The sequence below is a fragment of the Galleria mellonella genome, unplaced genomic scaffold, assembly GCF_026898425.1.
Source record: "Galleria mellonella isolate WM207_F2 unplaced genomic scaffold, CSIRO_AGI_GalMel_v1 utg171, whole genome shotgun sequence".
In the NCBI taxonomy this organism is placed as follows: Eukaryota; Metazoa; Arthropoda; class Insecta; order Lepidoptera; family Pyralidae; genus Galleria; species Galleria mellonella.
The window spans coordinates 3,487,173-3,508,862 of NW_026442014.1; the positions used below are offsets into that span (position 1 = coordinate 3,487,173).

Sequence of the window (21,690 nt, forward strand, 5' to 3'; positions counted from 1 at the left end):
GGTGGGGTTACTATGCCATTTTCATCCATAAAAAAAATATAAAACACCGGGGGGAGAGGATTGTTAGTAATGCGGACTACCAGTCCCATTTTGCTAACAATATACCCTATCAGGTCGACCTCCCCGTGGCCTCCCTGGAAAACATCGTACTGAATTCCAAGTGTATTCATCACGATCTTCAGCTAACTGACCTGCCCTTTGATTCTCACTTATTATCCTTCATTAATGCCCTGCCAGCGTAAACTGTTAATGCAGGTGGGATTACCATTCCATTATCATTCATTAAAAAAACATAAAACACGTATTATTTTGGAAATTGGAGCTAATTATGCAGAAAATCACTATCTCATACAAAATATCTATGAGGCAAATGTCAACATGTATTATAATTGAGGACAGCACAGTGGTATTGGTAAAGGAAAAAGATATATTATTGAATTACAATTCAAATTTTAATTATAGACCATAACGTACTGATTACTTGTACAGAAAACATCGTGCAATCATACAATGAGTAATAAATAAAAGGGTATTAAACCACCATGACCGTAGCTAAGGGTGAGAGCATTGATGGGCAATACCCTACTTTAAAATAAAAAGTCCCAAGAAAATTATACAGATTCGCTTTTCGAAGTCTTAATTATGGCCTTTGTGCTACCGAAAAGTTCTTTTGCCCTACTTTAAACTTGGGTCTAGCCTACGGTTTAGCTTACTACTACCACTCTACTTCTTCCCTCTACACTTCTTACGACATCGTACGTAGAAAAGAAGTATTGTTCTTTTACTAGACGGAGATATTTGGATTTACTGGAGAGATCCATTAGCCTTCTCTCACCTATGGCCAGTTGCCTCTTGAGTTATAGCATAAAGAGGTCTTTCAAATATTTGTAGTGACCTTTATTATGATATTTGGGCTGTAGGTCTTTTACTATAATATAGTAAAAGAAGATATATTAAATCTTCTGTTATTATGTCATGGGCGAAACAGTATACTCTGTTATATCCATGGTACTGCTCTTGTCTATAGGCGACGGTTATCACTTTCCATTAGGTGGGCCGTCAGCTTGTTTGCCATTCTAAGTTGTATAAAAAAACCCAAAGATTTTGGTATTTCTGTTTTAAAAATTAATTATAATCAATTAAATAGTTCACATTTCTAGTAAAAATTTATTCTAGGATACAATTACAGATCTTGTTACTGAATCCTAGAATAAATCTTTGCCAGACTGTAGTCATTGCAGGACTAAATGGAGTTGCCACGTATATTAATATCGACTCGTATAAATGAAGATATACTTACAGTATCAGGGTTGGTGTCTTCACCAGAGATGCTGATGTCAGTTTGCTCTGGGCGCGAGGGTGGCGTGTCCCTCGCGCCACCGACGACCACGTCTGGGCTACCTTCACTTGGTTTGGCCACGCGAGCTGGAATATTAGATAAGTAATTTAAGATTCTATATAATTATTATCCTTATTAGTAAGATATTCTTTTCAGAGTGGCTGTAATTGTACACATGGTTTACAGTCGCTATTTATTTAATTGATTTGTTTATTCACACTTGACGTTATAACCTCAACTGTATTCATCAAAAACTAAGTGTTAATTGTAACATAAGAACTTAGACATAAACGAATGAAATTATCTTGACCGATTAATTTCTTTGTCAAATTCTTAAATTTATTACTAAATTGTTATGTATAGACTATAGATATGCGACCAACATTAGAGTACACCCTAGAAATATTAAAATATTGTCGATGATATACGATATCATCAACAATAATTGTGTAAATACAAAAAAAAAAAGTAGAGACAAATTGAGAACGTCTTCTTTTTGCAGTTGGTTAATAAATGATTTTATTCCATACTTCTAATTGGAAAATTGCTTATCAACAGCAGTACTGACAAGTTAAAATTCAATTTGTGTTAGAGACAGAAATCACTACATTCAACTAAATATTATGCATTAGTACCAAATTAGTTCTGCTAGAATATTAAATTTTTTACCTATTAGTTATCTGTCTCGTAAATTTAATTCAGTCAATCAATAAATATATAAATATTAAAAAGAAAATATTAGATAAAACCTTAAATAAGTACAGATTTAATAATTTAGTAATATTTGTACATGTGATTGATTAGTAAAACATATAAGTTAATTTTAATAATATAGTGATATATAAGGAAATTGTTAGTAGATTTAAGTATAGGCATATTAGATGACGAAGACTTGGGACCTATTACTCTTTGGATAGTTCGGAATGGATAGGAGGCGACGATCGATGAAAAATCAAATGATGACTAGAAAACAATGAGATTTACTAATGTCATAAATGAATTGGTAATTACCTCTAAACTAATGGGTTTATGAGATAATACAACTATTTAGGGCTATATTACCAATAGGCATGCGAATAATTATTCGATATAAAATGACATTATGATAATCGATCATGGTTTTGGCTTGCATGATGATGAATGAATTCATGCAAGTAAAAAAAAAAAAAACTTTATTACAAACGTAGCAAACAGCTAAACACTATTAGGAAAAAAACTTACCACAATCCTTTGCTCTTTTGCAGGCAACTCAATAGTTTACAAATTACAATATAGAGATAATTATTAAATTATTAATATTATAGAATATTTTCCTTCTATGACATATAAATTACTGTATCCCACAGCGTCCAGAGAAGAACTGTCCCGTGGATAGGTATTTACTGTCATTGTAAATGCGCATGTTGATGATAAAAAGCTTGTTAATTCAAGGTCATGGCAGTATTAATGTCATTCTATTGTTTATGAGAAATCTTGAATATTGCATCCTGCATGTCAATGTAATTAATACAATAATTGCCAATAATTTAGTTACAGAGAATTTTTAAATTAATTTATGACCAAATTATTAGTTAATTAGTCACAAATGTGAAGAGTCTAATAATAGATATTGTAGTTAGTAAATTTATAATTAGTTATTATAATTAGTCAATTTATAAATATTAAGTATAAAGTAAGAATACGAAGTAAAGAATATTTGTCAATTAAAAATAAAAATGTCAATAAATTGTATTATGAAAGTATATAAAACACTGAAGGCTGTAATAAATTAAGTCAACGATTTGAATGACAAAACCAATAAACCAATGTAAATTGAAAATCATCTTTATAAGTGAAAGAATATGAAGAATAAGGTAGAAAAGTGTTTTCGGTTTATCGTTAGTTTTCCCATTCAATAAATGAAAATAATACGCAAAGAAATGGCATGCTCCAGCCTCTACTCACGAATGACTACATCGATCTGATTGTCTGTAGGGGGCGTCGTGGTATCTTCACTGACTGGCGTGAACTTTCCGAACGCATCCATGATGTCATAGTTGGGATCTTCCACGGATTCGATTTCTGGGGTATTGGGCGCCGGGGTGTTAGGTACTGGGGTGGTATCCGGGTTGATGGGTGCCGGGGTGGTGGGAGCTTTTGTTGTTGGGTCGAAGTAGTCTTCGTCATCTGAGTCCCCGGGTGGCGTGTCACCTGATCCTCGGCCGTCCTCGTCGTCAACTCCTGGACCTGCGCCCCAACCGGAGCCGGAGCTCTCGTCAGGTTCTAAGCCTGATCCATCATCGTCTATGTATTCCTGTGTCAAGTCTTGCGTGGGGATGACACTGTTCTGGAATGCAGAGAGGTCTAATATTAAAATTTGTCAATGATTTTTACTAGGAGTTTCTTGAATACTAGCTAATAGAATAGATGTCGTTCTGTCAAATATATGTATGAGAAAAAAGATAAATGGCTTTTTTTACATTTTTTCTAGGTAATTTTTCTAATTTAGTTATTTTATTATTATATATTTTTCTATTGACAATTGAAAATTGTATTTAAATTGACACAAGTCATTTATTATTGTTATTATTATTATTAATGGACTTAATTTAAGCAATATTATGTATAATAATATTTGTACGTCCTATGATGGTAAAACAGCGTACTAAATATATGCAGAATATTAAATATGCAAATAAATGACTCATAGAGAGAATGAATGTTTTTTTTTCATAAAAACCTTTCTTGGGCTTCAACAAGTATCTAAATATTAAAAAAATAGCCTAATTAGTATAACCGATTCCGAGTTTTGCGCTTATCTATTATTATATTAGGTGATGTTTGCGCTTAGCAATATATTTCTCTAGCAGATATTTCTTACACTTGTTATCATTTGAGGGCGACGACACCCTGATAATATAGCATACTGAAAAAAGAATTGACTAAATACGTCGATAAATATAAAGTAAATTGAACAAATAAAGCATGGCAACTACTGGCAAAACTCCCCTCCTGGGGAAGGCTTATGTTCATCAGGTAAGAGTTAACGGCTGAAATGATGAATGATGAACAAATAAACATTAAAATTGAGAGTAGCAACATTAAAATAGGATTTCATTATTATGCGCACAATACAGCTGAGAGTACACAAGTGCGTAACCAACGAAAGGAAGTGTGACCCAATTTTTAACTATTCACCGAAATTATATAAAAATACATGATATGATTTGTTTTGCACTACATACTCTTTGGTCATTCACTAATTGTGAATGACCAAAGAGGCACAGAAATTTTAATCACGACACCCAAAGCGAGAAAAGACATAAATTACGATATTGCGTTTCTTTCCACGTCACCATGAATGGGCTGTAGTGTGAATGGCAAGTTATGTGGTCTCACTCACCGTTTACTGGTATCGATAGCGATATCTTGGAATTCTTTATTAGGCCAGATTATATTGAATTATTTATAATTTTTTACCGAATCGTGGCAGTGCTTTCGTCGGTTAGCGTAAGTTGTGTCGGCGCGATGGGCGATCGATAGGCTTTTAACCAGGGGACCGGGAGGGGGTGTCGGGAACGTTCGGTGTGTTCCCGGTAACCGCCGACAGATGCCGGGATGAGGGAGGCTTTTGGGGAGAACGTTCGAGAATTCGCACGGCGGAGCGCGTACGAAAATTTGCTTTCACGAGTTGTAAAGATTTTCGCCAGATGTCATTAAGGTAGTTTAGGGTTTTGCTTTTAGAAAAACCATTTTAATAAATTTAAATAACTAAAGTGTGGTGTTAGATATTTAAATTACATTACACTGTAGTAAAATATAAAATAATATTTATATTATAATGCAAACTTATTAAGTGAACCTATCTACAAAATCTTGAAATTTTGCAGATAGGTTCTTTATATAGCGCAGGTGAACATTTTTGAAATTCCAAAAACCTCTAAGACAGCAACACTTTTGATTGGTCCGTGATTATTTCTATTTTATGGTTTCAAAGACTCATAGGAAGCAACCAGAATAAACAACTGCATCAGGAAAACTGTACAAAAGTCGCCTGCATGGACATCTCTATCCCAACCTTATTTCTGTCGTGTCGTAATTATTTTTAATCAACTAGATCGTCATAGATTATCTACGAAAACGTGGCACGCTTCTACAAAATCCAAAGAATTAAAAATGCGTGAGTAAAAATATTTACATGGTTTCGACCGAGAAATATAATACTTCTCTGACCGGAGGGCTACTGAAGACGTTTTCTCACAACCACAGAGTAGCGCGTGTATATATAGCCACACACATTGAAAAAAAATTGGAGTAGTTAATGTAGAAAATCTATACTTTGCTCTTCTAAGTTGCATACATAAAATTCTTTTTTTTTTGTTTTTATGTGTTCGGGTCTACGTCCTTTAATTCACGATTGGGACTTAACGCGACGCGATTACTGTATAAATTATCAACATACCTGTGGGGTTACTCTTGAAATAAGTTCTAATAAGTCGATATTAAAATTGAGACGATTCGCACTCTCGAATTGCAATAACAGAGATATAATAGTTCCATATCGTTTTGATGGATGCATATTATATGTATATTGCCAGAAAACATGAATGGGACAGAGGTATCCAAGCAAACGACTTTTGTACAAAGTCTGGTATTTACGTATTTTGTACATTTTGTAAGGGATGGAGGGCATAAAGTACTTTTTATTCTGGTTAATGAATACGTGGTTAATGTACGTCCTCGTTACACTGACGAAATCGCGAGGAAAAGCTAGTCTTGTATAAATATTGGCGTAAAAATACTATTGCGTATATTTTACTCCACAACAATAAGCTACTTCGACCGTGAACGCACCGATAAACGACAAGATATATCATAGATACACCTCAATGACTTATTTATTTATATGCTTCCGTACATTTACTATATATAATATAGATATCAGGTTCTAACAAATATGTACACAGGCGGACTTATCCTTTAAAGGGATTTCTTCCAGTCAACCTTGTGAACCCGAAAGGAGAAAGTATCTATAGGGTTTGTATATAAAGCATAACATATATGGTGCAAAAATAATAGAGGGAGACTTTGTACAAAAGTCGATTGCTTGGGTACCTCTGTCCTATTCGTGTTTCTACCGTGAAGCAGCTGTGTTTGCATGGCTGTGTTTCGATTTGAAGGGTGGGATATGACGTGAATTTACTGGGTACAGAGGAATAACACCTGAGTCCTTAGGAATGGCAATGCATGGGGGGTATCGAGGGCGAAACAGTATACTCTGTTATGTCCATGGTACTGCTCATGTCTGTAGGCGACGGCTACCACTTTCCATCAGGTAGGCCGTCAGCTTGTTTGCCATTCTAAGTTGTATAAAAAAAGCTATATAGTTAGTAACAAAGTATAGGTAAAAAAAATTATAAATATATAAACATAGAATAACTATTATACATATACATAAGTAACTCGACTGTCAATTGTATTGTAAAATCTTCAAGCTTTGAAAGCATGAACGGTCTGCGCCATTCTGGTATCATTTGCGAGGGAATTTATTTAATTATTTCGCAGAAAACCACGTTGTATATACTGCGTGTTCGCATAATAGATTTTGTTTCCCTTTAAGCAGTTGGTATGTTTTTAGCTACATAATCGTGTGATATAGTTGTAAAAAAATCCGATGAGTTAAAAATCTTCTATTTTTGGAAGCCACTTAAAAAGATAAAATAATAAACTAATCATTTCGTTTTGACTACTGAATATCGAGCAATAAAATATAAATTAGATTAAGTATATTGTTGTGTGAAAAAAAGAAAAGAGCCGTTAAGAAGAATTTGAAACAAGAATATAATAAAATCAATTTCGGCAAATGACGTCTGCGTCACGGTTAAATAAAAAAAGATTCGATTTTCGAATGTAATACCTATTTGTAATTGGCCAGTTTTGTACGCGTACAGTTCAGAGGGGTGCCTACGTTACACGGCTGTACAGGGGGGCGCATGGGGTACAGGCTGGGGCGTGTAGCAGGGGCGTAATGAGAAATATTATTTATTGTCCTCGGATAATGCCCGCTTACACTGACCTGCCTGTATTTCGGGTTTATTACGGTTTCACCCTGTACACGCGTATTAATTTAACTTATACATGCTCCTCGGGAATATTAAAATATATCCGTTTGATGGGGATTTCAATTATTTATCTCTGGGATTCAGTCGATGCTTTGTTCCCCCGTATCAATGTGTAGTAAATTGATGAAACCGATCACTATTAATTCATTCTATTGTCAAATATTAGGATTTGTGTCTAGTTTGTAGTATCATCATCATCATCATTTTTCATCATCATAATCTTTCATCATCATCATCTTTCATCATCACCATTGTATTATCTTACTTTTTTTTATACAACTTAGAATGGCAAACAAGCTGACGGCCCACCTGATGGTAAGTGGTAACCGTCGCCTATAGACATGAGCAGTACCATGGACATAACAGAGTATACTGTTTCGCCCATGATACCCCCCCATGCGTTGCCTTTATTGAGGACTCAGATGTTATTCCTCTGTACCCTATAAATTCACGCCATATCCCATCCTTCAAACCGAAACACAGCCATGCAAACACAACTGCTTCACGGTAGAAATACGAATGGGACAGAGGTATCCAAGCAAACGACTTTTGTACAAAGTCTCCCTCTGATACTTCTTTCTAATATAATAAGATTGTATCCAGACGATGTCTGTACTTGGAAGTGCATCATCATTTCAGCTCTCACCTGTCCACTGGTGAACATAGTGAGTATCCCTCTCTTGTCGAGTTTTGTCAATAGTTGCCCCGCTTGGTAGGTGGGTTGACAATCGCAGTTACATAGCTATTGGTGATGTTTAAAGAGGAACGCTGCTTCTCCTTCCATTTCTTCGGCCAATAACTTCCCTTAATCGCCTCTTATGACACCCAACGGAAAGGAAGGGGTGGCTTATTCCATGCAGGGATCACTCGTGCATTATTTAACAGTGTAAAATGGTTATAAACCGATTTGAATTATTCTTTTGTTATCTGAAAGGATATACAGTACTTTAATTTTCAATCAAAATTACAAAAAGAAATTTGTTTTTGCCACAAGTCATTGTGGAACACAATCTTAAATTATCTAATATTTAATTTCTATTTATACATAAGAAAAATACTAAAATACATATTATACAAATATGTACATAATAAAATATCATCTAATTGCGCTTAGCAACCCGTCCGTCAAGGGTGGCAACTGCTGGTAATACCCCCCCCCAATAGGAGGAGGCCTATGTTCAATAGTGGACTGTTAACGGCTGATATGATGATGATGATGATGATGATGATGACGATGATGATGATTATAAACACAGCATACAATGTGCGATACATTATTAGAAAACGGCCGTAACACGAAAGTTCAACAAAGATTACGGTTTTCATAATTCCGTAAAGAATAACCGTTCTCGTAGACATTGCGGGCCCGCTGTAAATAAAAGCTATTAAGATAACATCAACAACATAACATTAAAACTTTTTATTATGGGCGACTTCAATAAAAGAAAAAAAAAACGCTTTTGATACGGGTACTTTGTTTTGTGTTCATCCTTACATAATATTTTTTTTTTAATGGATGATAATGGAATGGTAATCCCACCCGCGCTATCGGTATACACCGGCGGGCACCAGTGAAGGATGATAGGTAAGGATGAAGTAGGTCAGTTAGCCCATCGTGACGAATTCAACAAGAATTGTTCACGATGGTTTCCAGGAGGAACCACGTGGAGGTCGACCTAATAAGGTATATTGCTAGCAATGGGGCTGTCAAACTCCATTGCTAACAATCCCTTTCCCCCCAACCTTACTTAATATTATAAATGTGAAAGTGAGTTTGTTACCTCTTGGCACCTAGACAGCTTCTCTAATCACTATGAAGTTTAGTATTATATGGGAAGGGGAAGGACTTTGGTTATTTTTTATTCCGGTCAGTGAACATATCACAGTCACGCGGACGAAGTCGCGGGTAAAAACTAGTATTTAATATTCAGTTTCATTTAGTGACTGGTTTATGTTGATTTATTAGATCAATAACATAATTGACATTTTCAGTTCATATTTAAGTTATCAACAGATTATTGTTCCGGCAATGACCGAGAGCCCTCCATTTGGGTGATCTGTCAGTACAATGTGGTAACACAGGTATAACGGATAATCAAACAAGTGGGACACACTTGACTGATTATAAAGGATATGTCAAACACTGCGGCTGCTACTCACTGACTTGAATCCTTTTTTAAAATATTGTATTTCGGTAAACCATAATACAATATTTTGAAAAAGGAATTAAACGAGCGAATGAGCCGAGTTCTATTCGAATTTCGAAATTATTTCCTCCCTCGCAAATGGGCCACACTATGAATAATAATGTTTATAGGCGCCAGATATAAGGAACATATGTGTCCAATATGAGAACAAACTTGTACTTTTCATACCTATTGTATGTTTTTAGTACTTATTAATGATTCCTTTCCTTTTTATTACATAAAAAGATGTGGCATAGTATGGTTTCTTCATAGCAGCATAGACATAGAATTCTTTAATTTTTAATATTGTCAGAAAAATTAAATAATTAAGACGATGTAAAAGTACTATGCTACGTTTAGTGTATTTTGGTTTATGTTTAGGTAATAATCTAATGTTGAATGCTAAAAAAGTAAAATATGTAAATTTCTTCCTCTCTTGATAAAATTGAATAACGAACCTCTTGATTTTATAGATATTCTATCGTCCTTCTTGGAATCAATCTTGCTAATAAAACTCAATGGAGACCTAATAGCCGGGTCATTTTATTTTCTATCCGGAGATTTCAGGGGAAACGAGAATAGGTACGTTGCATCTGTATCATAGATTAAGAACAGTGCCTTTCTACGATTTCTGTCATTTTATTGTCAAATAAGTGTCAAACACTGACATTTCTACAAAGATTTTATTGCTATCGATGTAATAAGGGGTTGGATCTTAGATTATATAGAAAGAGTGTCTCTATACAAATGTGTTGCTAAAGACAGGTCAACTTTTTTATCTACGAGTATGTTTCGTGAATATAGTTATTATAATGTACTTTTATTATTTATTATTTTATTATTTATTATTATTATTTATTATTAAGTAAGTAAGAGAAAATGGAATAATGGCCGAGTGATCCCGGTATAGAATAGGCTATCCTTTCTTTCTTGTGGATGTAGTGAGAAGCTGTTAAGAGAATTTAATGGTAGACGGATGGGAAGCAGCGTCTCTCTTAAATTGCCACGAAAGCCTAATTGCAGTTGCCAATCTGCCTACCAAACATGACGGCTATTAGCAAAACCTCCCAACGGGGAGGCTTATGTTCAACAGTAGTCTGTTAACAGTTCATGATGATGGAATTTGCTAAAAAATATTAGTATTTCTTATATTTCTAAGAATTAATTAACTTCACGATAAGAATATTTGTTTCTTTAATTTTTTCTGAAATTTAAACTCTAAACACGTTTTTGTAATACTTAACATATTTTTTAGCAAAGATACTAATATAAAATATTTTCAATTTTCTCACCGTTATTTTAATCTTAATAAACTTAGTACTATAAACTAATGTGAGCCAGCTGTTCTGACTGATTTCAAAAAGTTAATATGTCTTTTATAGGAATGGATATTATTAAATTTTACAATAAGATATCGATTAAATACGACGATAAGAGAACTTTCAATGAATTTAAAACAGTAATTAAAAAAAACTTTTTGAACGTCGCCTTATTTATTTACTTATTTATTATGCACATGAAATATGAGACACAAGGTGTTACATATAAAAAGCATAAGTACGTGTTTTGCCATACATAGACATGTATTTTTATTCACATTACTTTTTGTTATTTAAATATGTCAGTGTAAATTTAATTCTTTATTTGCTCCATTATATTTATTAACATTTTAACAATAGCATTGTTAATTTATAAACGTACTTGGCGTTAATTTGGTCATATAATTTAAAATATGACGCCTGCTAACTTACAGATAGCAAAAGTACATAAAAGCGTTTCATTTCACTTGTGTGGCTTTCTTGAAGCGGCCTATCTATTCAATTTGTGGTCTATTAATCCCACATTAGGACAGAGCAGAGAGATAAATAGATCTACCACTGGCAGGTTGTGGAAGTTAATTATGTCATTACATTCTGATAATTACGGAATTAAATCTATATGGCAGAATCTCAGATGAATTATACTACATATTCAATATCTATGAATGAATTATGGACAGAATAGTAGAAACAGTTCACTGTAGAAGAATAAAAAATAATTACTAAGATTTTTTTGTATTTAGAATTTAGAATTGGCGAAGGTGACATGTAATATATATATATATATATATATATATATATATATATATATATATATATATATATATATATATATATATATATATATATATATATTTGTTTTAGTGCAATAAATATATATATATATATATATATATATATATATATATATATATATATTTGTTTTAGTGCAATAAAAAGTATCACAAAATTTTACATATAGGTATTATTTGGGGTGAAGGATATAGGTTACTATTTATCTTATTCAAAGCCGCATTTAAAAGCTAATTAGATTGACATTTTGTTTTATTTGTTCTGAAAGTAGTTCCTTTCGGCCTATTTTGGTGTAGAGTGACACGAGGCGGGTTCACGTGGCACCGTAACTGGTCATTGTCATTTATCGGCTTACAAATTGGTATTCAAATATCAGTTTATAGAGCCTCGGGTTTTGTTCCTAATAATTGATAAGTTCACCCACTTTTTTCACCCTCTTTAGCAGGTAAGTAAAAAGGTGTCTCGCTGAGAAATTGGAATGTTTCTGTTTTTTTAGTCTGAGGACGAGTTGAATAATTGATCACTTCTTATTGGTTTAGGTAAATGATCAAGAAGGTATTTTACGAAGTCATTATTTATTTAGCAGTCAACACTTTTATTTATATTATCATTTTTTTAATTTACATTATAAATTGGTAATCTATAGGTAAAAGAATTTTGAAAATTGGTTAATTTCTTTTTGAGTTTATCCATTATAAATAAACAAAGAATCAATCAAACCTTTCCCCTTTATAATATTAGTATACATATGATTAAATATGTTATAATTAGTTATGTATAAACTTAACTTTGTCTAGTTCTTTTTGTTTAAAAATTCTCACAAAATTGTACATCACTCTACCTACTGTCAATGATGCTCCTTTCCACTTTGGGTTTGCTGAAAGAGAACTCTTTTAGACTAAAGCTCGCCTTCGACATTTACCTTACTTATTTAACTCTGTCATATTTTTATGTATAATTAATGTGCACAATAAAGTATAAATAAATATTAAATAAGAAAAACAAACCTGCTAAATAGGAAGTAAGTAATTACTGGTACTTTTTAATTAGCAAACTGATGGTTTATTTATACATATTGATTTTATTATAAGTCAGTGATCTATTTACTGACAATAATATTTTTTTCAAAAAACGGTAAATTATTTGGAGCCTATATATAATATATTGGAATATTAATTTGATAGATAGACGCATCTTTTTTCAAAATGTAAAGAACTATTATTTACCAATTTTAAGAATCTAAATGAATTGAATGAATTTTATTGCTAAAAATGTGGTACAATAAGGTGTAATGGTAATATTACAATGGTTCCACATATTTCGTCATTACTGACGTGTAACAGTCATTACAAAACAATTCTTCAATGTAAACATAGAACTGCGTCTCGAATTGTAATAAAATCGTTTAGGACTTGCCAAAGTTGGTTTAGTGTTTATGATTCTAACGCTAGCTCGGTTAATTGCTCAGGGTGGCAAAATGAGCTCGCTTCAAGTTAACACGGTCGGAAAATATTAGTTTTTAGTTGAAGCGGTAAAACTGTATTGTATATTATTTAGATACATGCTTATTTTCAATATAACATACCACTAAGCTGCCCCTTCTTTTCCTGTGGTAAGAGGCGACTAAGGAAATGTAATGATCAAGGTATGGACAGCGGCGTCCCTCTTAAAACATTACCAAAGCCTAACTGTTCTTGCTAACTGTTCTTGCCACTGGCCTGCCAAGCGTGGCAATTACTGGTAAACCTCCCTCTACCAACTCTTTATCATCTCCAAGGGAGCTCTATGCTCAGCAATAGACAGTTAATAGTTTTTACAATGTAACGTCGTGTATACCCCGGCATAGAATGGACCACCCCTTTCTTTCCTGTAGATGTCGTAAGAGGGAACTAAGGGAGGGCGAGGGATTGGCAGTAAATTTAAAACATCTCTAAAAGTCTAGCCGCGGTTGCCAATCCGCTTGCTAAGCGTGCCAACTACTGGCAAAACTCTTCTTATTGGGAAGGCTTATGTTCAGCAATAGACAGTAACGGTTGTTGTGATGATAAAGCTCTAAGCTATCATTAAGGCTAATTCTATTGATTTAAGCAGTCACGTGCTACATTTAACTGAATTGTACGAGTACACACACAGCGTGTTACAAGCGGAAAACTTGTTTTCATTACATCAAGTGAAACAAAATTCGCGATGCCTGCCGCGTCCCTTAAAACGGCTCAAAAAGTTAAACAAAGCTCTTTGTAACCTTTAAATATGCGATGAATTTTGAAGTGAGCACAAAAGGCAACTGTTTAAAATGTACGAAGTTTAATGGAAATCCGTGGCGCTGAGGGAATATTAAGGGATAATGGGCCGGTGACATCGCTCACACTCGCGTGTCAAACAACGCATCTTTCGCGAATTGCGGTGCTTTTTATAAACAGCCGAATGCAAAAAACCTATAATAATTTTGACAGTAAACATTTACAGTAATTGGTTATTTAACTGATAATAGATTAACGTGCCTATTTTTATGTGCATCGTCGAAAAGTTAAAGATAATGTGGTAGTCAGGATGAAGGAAGTAAAAGTAAATGATTTACCGAATGAAATACAATTTTACTACGGCAACACTGGCAAGTAATAGAAAAAATTTAAAGTTTTGTATTTCTACGGAATTTTATACTATTTATTTTATTTTATTTAAGTTTTTATTGCACTATAAACAGAAATATACAATGACAATTGAATAATTCAATTATACAGATAAATTCGACGCGGAAAATGAATTGTAACTCACGATAACAATTACAGGTAGTAATTGACGGCATAATAATGGACGGCACTTTGTCTTGGGCATGTCATATAAATGAACTCAGTAAACGCATGCACTTTTCATTTCACTCTCTCAAGCGACTCCAATACTTTCTCCCGGTAAACACAAAAATTATGCTCGCACAATCTCTACTACTCCCAATACTTGACTATGCCGACGTCTGTTTTTTGGATGTGACTGAGGAGCTTCTAAACAAGCTGGAACGTTTACAAAACCTAGCTATTAGGTTCATCTTTGGTCTTCGTAAATACGATCACGTGTCTGCTTTTCGCAACCAGTTAAAGTGGCTCCCTATCCGACTTCGACGTGATATGCACATCCTTTCTTTCCTTTATAACATACTCAATAACCCCAATTCTCCATCGTACCTCCGCTCCCGGTTTAAATTATTACCACCACCAGTCCGTCCTAAACGCTCCTGTCAACTGCAATCCAGGATGCTTGAACTTCCTGTGTGTAGGACACACTTTATGGGCAACTCTTTCTCGTATCGAGCTGTCCAGTTATGAAACAAACTCCCTTCCCACATACAAGAGAGTCCCTCTATACCTCTTTCAAGAAGAGGTTGAAATCACATTTTCTTCCCCTTGAGTAATATTTTTTTTTGTATTTTTCTAATTGAACTCTCAAATCTTAAAATCATTAAACGAAATTTCTAATGTAAGTAGTATATTAATTTATTTTAACATATACTATATAAGTAGGTAGGTATTGTATATATTTATAGTGTATGTATTTATGTAATATTTTATTATATATTTTAATATTTTATTTAACTGTATATTTGTTTATGTATTAATAGTTGTAGCACTTCAGCTGTCCGCTAACGAAATGCTTTCTTACTGTACTGGGTTGACTGGAAGAGATCTCTGTCAGAGATAAGTCCACCCTTGCTCACAACATTTATAAATAGATTATTTTATATGTAACTTACAAGTGCAATAAAGAATATATATTAATAATTAATTTTTTTCTCAATTTTTTTTTATGAATTTGCAAATAATAGATTTATGTTTATGTTTAAAGTTAATTTATCAGCTTTTGTTCTGACATCATACAAAAATACGGAATCAAATTGAAAAATGTTTGATTTTTATTTTTTGAGTAAGGCAACATCACATTATGTTCACAGACAAATCCGTGGAATACAGCATGCTTTATATTATCTTAATATCTATATAATAAAAGTGCTAATAGAAAAAACATTCATTGCGCTTAAAGATTATTGCCTCGATATTTTTATGCCAATTTAATTTCTAACTAGAGATGGAATCGTTACGAGCCATGTCCGATTGGTTCCACTTGTTATTTGACCAGATTGATGTGACCTGCCGTCCTCCATAAGTTTTCCCTGCGGACGTTCATTTGTCTTAGTTTCGTGAGATGCGCGGCAGCTCAAATTATAATAGTTAGATGTATTGGGTTAGTAGTTGTGTTGTAGTTACAGTTTAGTTACAAGTGAAAGGAGGAAGCGTTTAATAACAAAAAAAAAAAAACAAGTATATTAATATATATAATAGTATTTCACGTTCAACTGTTTCAGAATTTTTCTATTTAATAATTTAAATAAAAATTAAAATAGTTTAATTGAAATATATTAGTATAGAATTTCATGTTCGACTGTTTTAGTAATTTTTAATAGTTCATTAATCATTATTAACTTTAATTCAACTGCATCTCATTCATATTATGTTGACACGTTTTAGGATATCAATTTTGTTTTATGTCTTGTATAACTATAGTTAACTATGTACATTTTTATTGTTATCTGTTGTATTTTCTAAATAAAATAAATAATTAAAACAATGTTATTTAGTTAATCACTTATTGTGTAAAAGAGAATTAATTATATCTATATCTATACTAATATTATAAAGAGAGCTTTTGTGATTTGTCGTGTGGTCCCGGCATAAAAAAGTCTTATGTTCAGCAGTGGACAGTTAAGAGCTGCTAATTATAAAGAGGAAAGATTTGATAGTATGTATGTTTTTTTATGTATCAATTTATTTTGGAAGAATGTAGGTGATTTTTAGATAGGATTGATGAATTTTGCCCTTATATATTATGCCTCTGAGAACGCGTGCAAATATTTGATCATTTTTGAATTTTTTAATTTTAATTACAAATTATATAAACTTTCACATTATAATTGCATTATCATATTTATTACAGTAGAATTTTACATTGTATTATTTATTTATATAATAAATACTAGAATGCTTTTAAAATATAAGAAAAAAATTATATAAAAATATTAATTACTATTATGATTGCATAACTTTTTAATAAAACCAATACGCTTTATGCTTATATTATGCACCACAACCTATTTCCCGTCTATTCTATATCACCCTCGTAAATGAATATCCCGAACTGACCTATATGTGTGTACAGAAATGGAATTCGTTATTGAATGTCGGTCGCCGACTTCTGTTAGCAACGTTTTCGCTAGGTCGTGAGATACGCTGTTGTTAAAGCAATCTATGCATATTTTTGTACAAAGTTCTTTTTGTAAAATACATTCGGTTTTTTTTTAATAAATACCTACTACCGTGGTTCGTATTTGAAGCGTTCACCTATATATATTTGAATATTTTATCTATTGGTAAAAATTTATAATTGGTTTTAGTTTTTTTTTTATTATTTGTTTTACTATTTATAAATAAATAAATTATATACTATGTTACGTGTAATGAAATGAAGGGATTGTTAGTAATGCGGACAACCAGTCCTATTGTTAGCAATGCACCCTGTCAGGTCGACCTCCACGTGCCCCCCCTGGAAACCACATGGAGTTACCTAATTTCCTACTACCGACAATACTTCTTGAGTCGAGCCATATGGGTAGGGTACTATTACTGGTTTTCAGTTTGGTACGCCCATTAACTTACCCTATATTGCAAAACATTACAAACTGTAAGTATGGTGTTTAGGAAGTGACGTTAGTAGTCGCATCCACGCTGTTATCTGACCCGAATAAGCGGCGTTACCCGGGGCCCGTGGGCCCCGATAACGGTAAATTAGGAAAACTTTGGCAAGGGTTAGCAAACGGACGCGGGGCCTTCATACGCCTGGTGTAATCCTAGACGGATTTATTTTCATTTCCCTTCGGCTTCTCTTAAGTTGGGATTAGAGGAAAAAACGTCGGAATTGCGTTGTTTTATTACTTTTATAGGGGGTGGTAGAGTTGGTTCAGTAACTACTAAGCATTCGTGTAAGTGCTTCCCTCTAGCGTCAAGAATTTTAGGCAAAACTTCTTTATAAACGAAGATCTCTGACTTAGCTTATCGGATGAAGGCTTTACAATCTCCATCCGATGTTGAGCATGAAAAACGTGCTTTTTAGGTAGAACACCTATGACACTGCGACCTTACCATGATCTTTTGTACTCGCTCTTTTCTAAAGTTCGCTGTAAATTTCTATCAATGATAGGAATTTTAAAATGTGTGAAACATATAAGTATATATATATATATATATATATATATATATATATATATATATATATATATACTTATATGTTTCACACTATGCATTAAAGTATACATTTTTAAAGTCAAATAAACAACTTACTATAATAATACTAAATTTGATAAAATATTGTACAATTATATTAGCAGAAAATAATTTTTACATCGTTGTATTCGTATTCGAACAATTCAAATTCAATTCACTCAACGAAATGCAAAAACTATGTTTTACAGATATGCTAAAAAATGTATGAAACTTTGTATAAATGCTCTGTAAGAATTATAGATATATGTACACGATGTATGTTTAATGAAAAAGTAGTGTTTGATATTTTACAATTGAAAATAATAATTGAATAATAAAACAATTGGATTTTTTTTATTATTAATATATGTTTACAAGTGTAATGAAGAATATTTATTTTGTTTACATAAATGGGAAAATATTAAAAAAGTAAGTATTAATTAATTATTATAGGTAAAAGTGATTAGAAAATATAATTTTGTTATTATTCAGAATTTTGTGTCACCTATCAAATGTATTTTTTTTAATGGATGATAATGGAATGACAACCCCGCTATCGGTATACACTGGCGGGGCATCAATGAGAGATGACAAGTGAGGATGAAGTAGGTCAGTTAGCCCACCATGACGAATATAATAATAAACCAATCACGATGGTTTCCAGGGGGAGCCACGAGGAGGTCGACCTGATATAGTACATTGCTAGCAATTACTACTACTAGGGCTACTTATCCCCATTACTAACTATCCCTTCTCCCGCCTATCAAATGTATTAGGATTATTTATAATTGTTAAGATGGATTTTCAGGAACAAAAGTGTGAAAGCTGTATTCAATTTGGTGCAGTAGTTTTTGGGTGATGGCGGAGCAAACATACATACAGATAGAAAGACAGAAAAATTCTAAAACATATTATTTTTATTTCCACATTCTTACAGGATACATCCCAATTCCACATGGTACAACAAACAATATTGGTTTAAATTTTACAATAATTAGTAGTAAAAATTCCAGCCCTTGTAAATTCCGTCTGAGAACATAATAAAGAGATCAGTATCTTTATTCGAAATATTATTTAATAAAACAAGTGTTTTAATGAAAGGTGCGTTAAGGAGCAAATTTGTTTAGCCTTAGGCAAGGCAAATAATTCATGACGTTTAACACAAGTATTTTATCTGGCACAAAAAAGTTTACGTTAGCCAGTATGATAGAAATTTCAATCTTTCCCCTTAAAGACGTATGTGACCATCATTAAGTCCCTCCTCGTCTCTAGTGTATTGTATCCCACCATTTTCAATACGAACAGGGTTGGGACGTCAAGGGAGAAAAAAGGATAGACACCGTCTGAAAAACAAATATCTAATAAATTTGTTCTGTATTTTTTCCAACATATATTTAGTCTCATGAGAACTCCAGATAATAGCAGATGTCTCGAGTTTACTCCTAGCTAGAAATTATTTAGAGATTTTATCACTTCGATATTTAGAAAAATTATTTGCTTGTACTTATTAAGATTCCTCATATACTTTCAAATATTCTCTATGTATATATGTTTTATATATATATAACAAAACTATTTCCTGAAAAACCTATCTCAGAAACGCTGAACGAAACGTTTGTAAATACTATTAACTATTCTGTGTCTATATATGAAGACTTAATATTCATATTCTTGGCGCCGACGTGGTGGTAAATGTAATTGCCAACATAAAGGGGTTGGGAGAACAATTCGCCGACTTCAAGTATACTCGAGACGTATCAATCTATTTGCTGGAAAAAGCTCACTATCTACTTACATAATATTACTTTTCTATTTTTATTTGTAGCTCACTTTTTTGTTGGATGATATTCTTTTTATACAAATTTATTTATACTTATATTTTTTTGGATTCGTTTCTTCACATATTTAACACATCTAAACAAAGCAACGGATTTTAATACAATTTTCATTGTCAATTATTTTTTACGGAACATTTGTACTTACATAACCTCTTATAAACCTGTGTAAACCCGGGGCAGGTCGCTAGTCAAATAATAAGAGGCTTAAGAGGGCCATGAAAATTACAAGTCCTCAAATTGAAGTAAAGATAAACATAACGTCCTCATGGATGCGCAACAACGGCCCGGCCGGGTCGTTAGCGCACGTAATTGCGCCCTCACGCCAATTAAGCGCCGTCTTAGTGACGGCTCAAAAAACGCTTCCAACGTTATCAGGAGCAATTCGGCTCACTTTATGCACATACAATTGTAGCGTACTATGTATTATAAAATTTGGCACTAAGAAGGCTTGTAGAGTAAAAATACAATGTGGCAGCAATTCTGTTCAGTACTTTATAAGGTAATAGAACATGTACAATCTAATTAGAATTTATTATTATTTTTTAAACTTTATAAAAATTCTCATCTCCTCTCTTAAGGAGAGGAGATGGCAACTAACCCCCGGCAGAAGCACAATCGGCCGGGGTTCAGGGCCCTAGCGAGAGAAACCGGCGTACAAGGCGGGCAGAATCTAAGAGCACCGCTTTCTGCATCTTTCCCGGGAGTGAGCCACCCCGGAATCCCAACCGTCTGAGATGTTGTTCCAGACTGGTTGGGATAAGACCGTTCACCGACATAATGATTGGAATGATTTCGATGGATGTCACCTCCCACATTTCGGTCACCTCGTGAGCCAGGTCGAGATATTTTCTATTATTATTATTTTTCTATTGTTGTATTTAGAATCAATTTCACCGGTAACTGTATCCACTAGTTTAGTAACAGCATTCTCTGTTGTTTTTTTTTTCACGAAAACCAAATTGTCTGTCATCGAGTAGTTTGTGCTTTTCTAAATATATTAGTAACCTTTCATTGATTATCTTTTCGAGGATTTTTGATAATGAAGGCAGCAGAGAGATGGGTCGATAATTATGAGCTTCCAGTGAATTTCCTGATTTGTAGATTGGACAAACTCGGGCTACTTTGAAAGGCTCTGGCACTATTCCATTTTGCAAGCTTACATTATATATATAAGCTATAATAGGTGACAGGGTTTTACTTGCTCCTTTCAACAAATAATTACCGATGCCATCATAACCTGACGCAAATTTAGTTTTTAGACTTTTAATAAGTTAAGAGATATCGTGTTTAATCGTCGATATATTGAAAGGTACCATCATTGGAATCTTAAGATTTGTATTGCTTTCCTGTCCCAAACTAAGGAGAGATTACGTTAAACCGCTCCACCTTCAAGGTCATTAAACTCAATTACAACGGTACACAACAACATCAAACAAATACAAGTACATTATTATGTAACAGGAAAGGTAAATATTTAATTTGCAGGGAAAATAAAATGTACGAGTACACACAAAGGACATTAATCGCGAGCGTATTGTAATGTAAATGATAAACAATTAAAGATTGTCTCATTATTTATTATTAATTATTTATTAATTAATTTTACAATATGAATATAAATATTTATAAACTACAGATTATATCAAATAACTATATAATACTAATAACAATTACGATATGAATAGATACACACCAATACTTAAATAATGAATAATAATAATAAGAAAATACGTACCTATCGTGATACAATTTCAATGACTGGATAATATTGTAACAGATCCTTAGACTATTTCTAAAGTGAAAAAAGTGT

The 21,690-nt window shown here is 33.0% G+C and overlaps 1 protein-coding gene across 3 annotated transcripts in view; it reads right to left on the reverse strand.

Annotated features, from left to right (window-relative positions):
• The window catches only part of LOC113518375 (syndecan), a 362,685-nt gene that overhangs the window by 5,407 nt on the left and 335,588 nt on the right, over positions 1-21,690 (reverse strand). The window contains exons 2-3 of one of the 3 annotated variants that reach the window (XM_026903265.3): positions 3,284-3,665; positions 1,301-1,425 (exon numbers count right to left, since the gene is read on the reverse strand). In XM_026903265.3, the coding sequence (XP_026759066.2) occupies positions 1,301-1,425; positions 3,284-3,665 (507 nt within the window). Of the gene's footprint in view, positions 1-1,300; positions 1,426-2,560; positions 2,718-3,283; positions 3,666-21,690 lie in introns of those variants that run through there. The other 2 variants (XM_031912982.2, XM_026903266.3) reach the window with 2 other exon arrangements.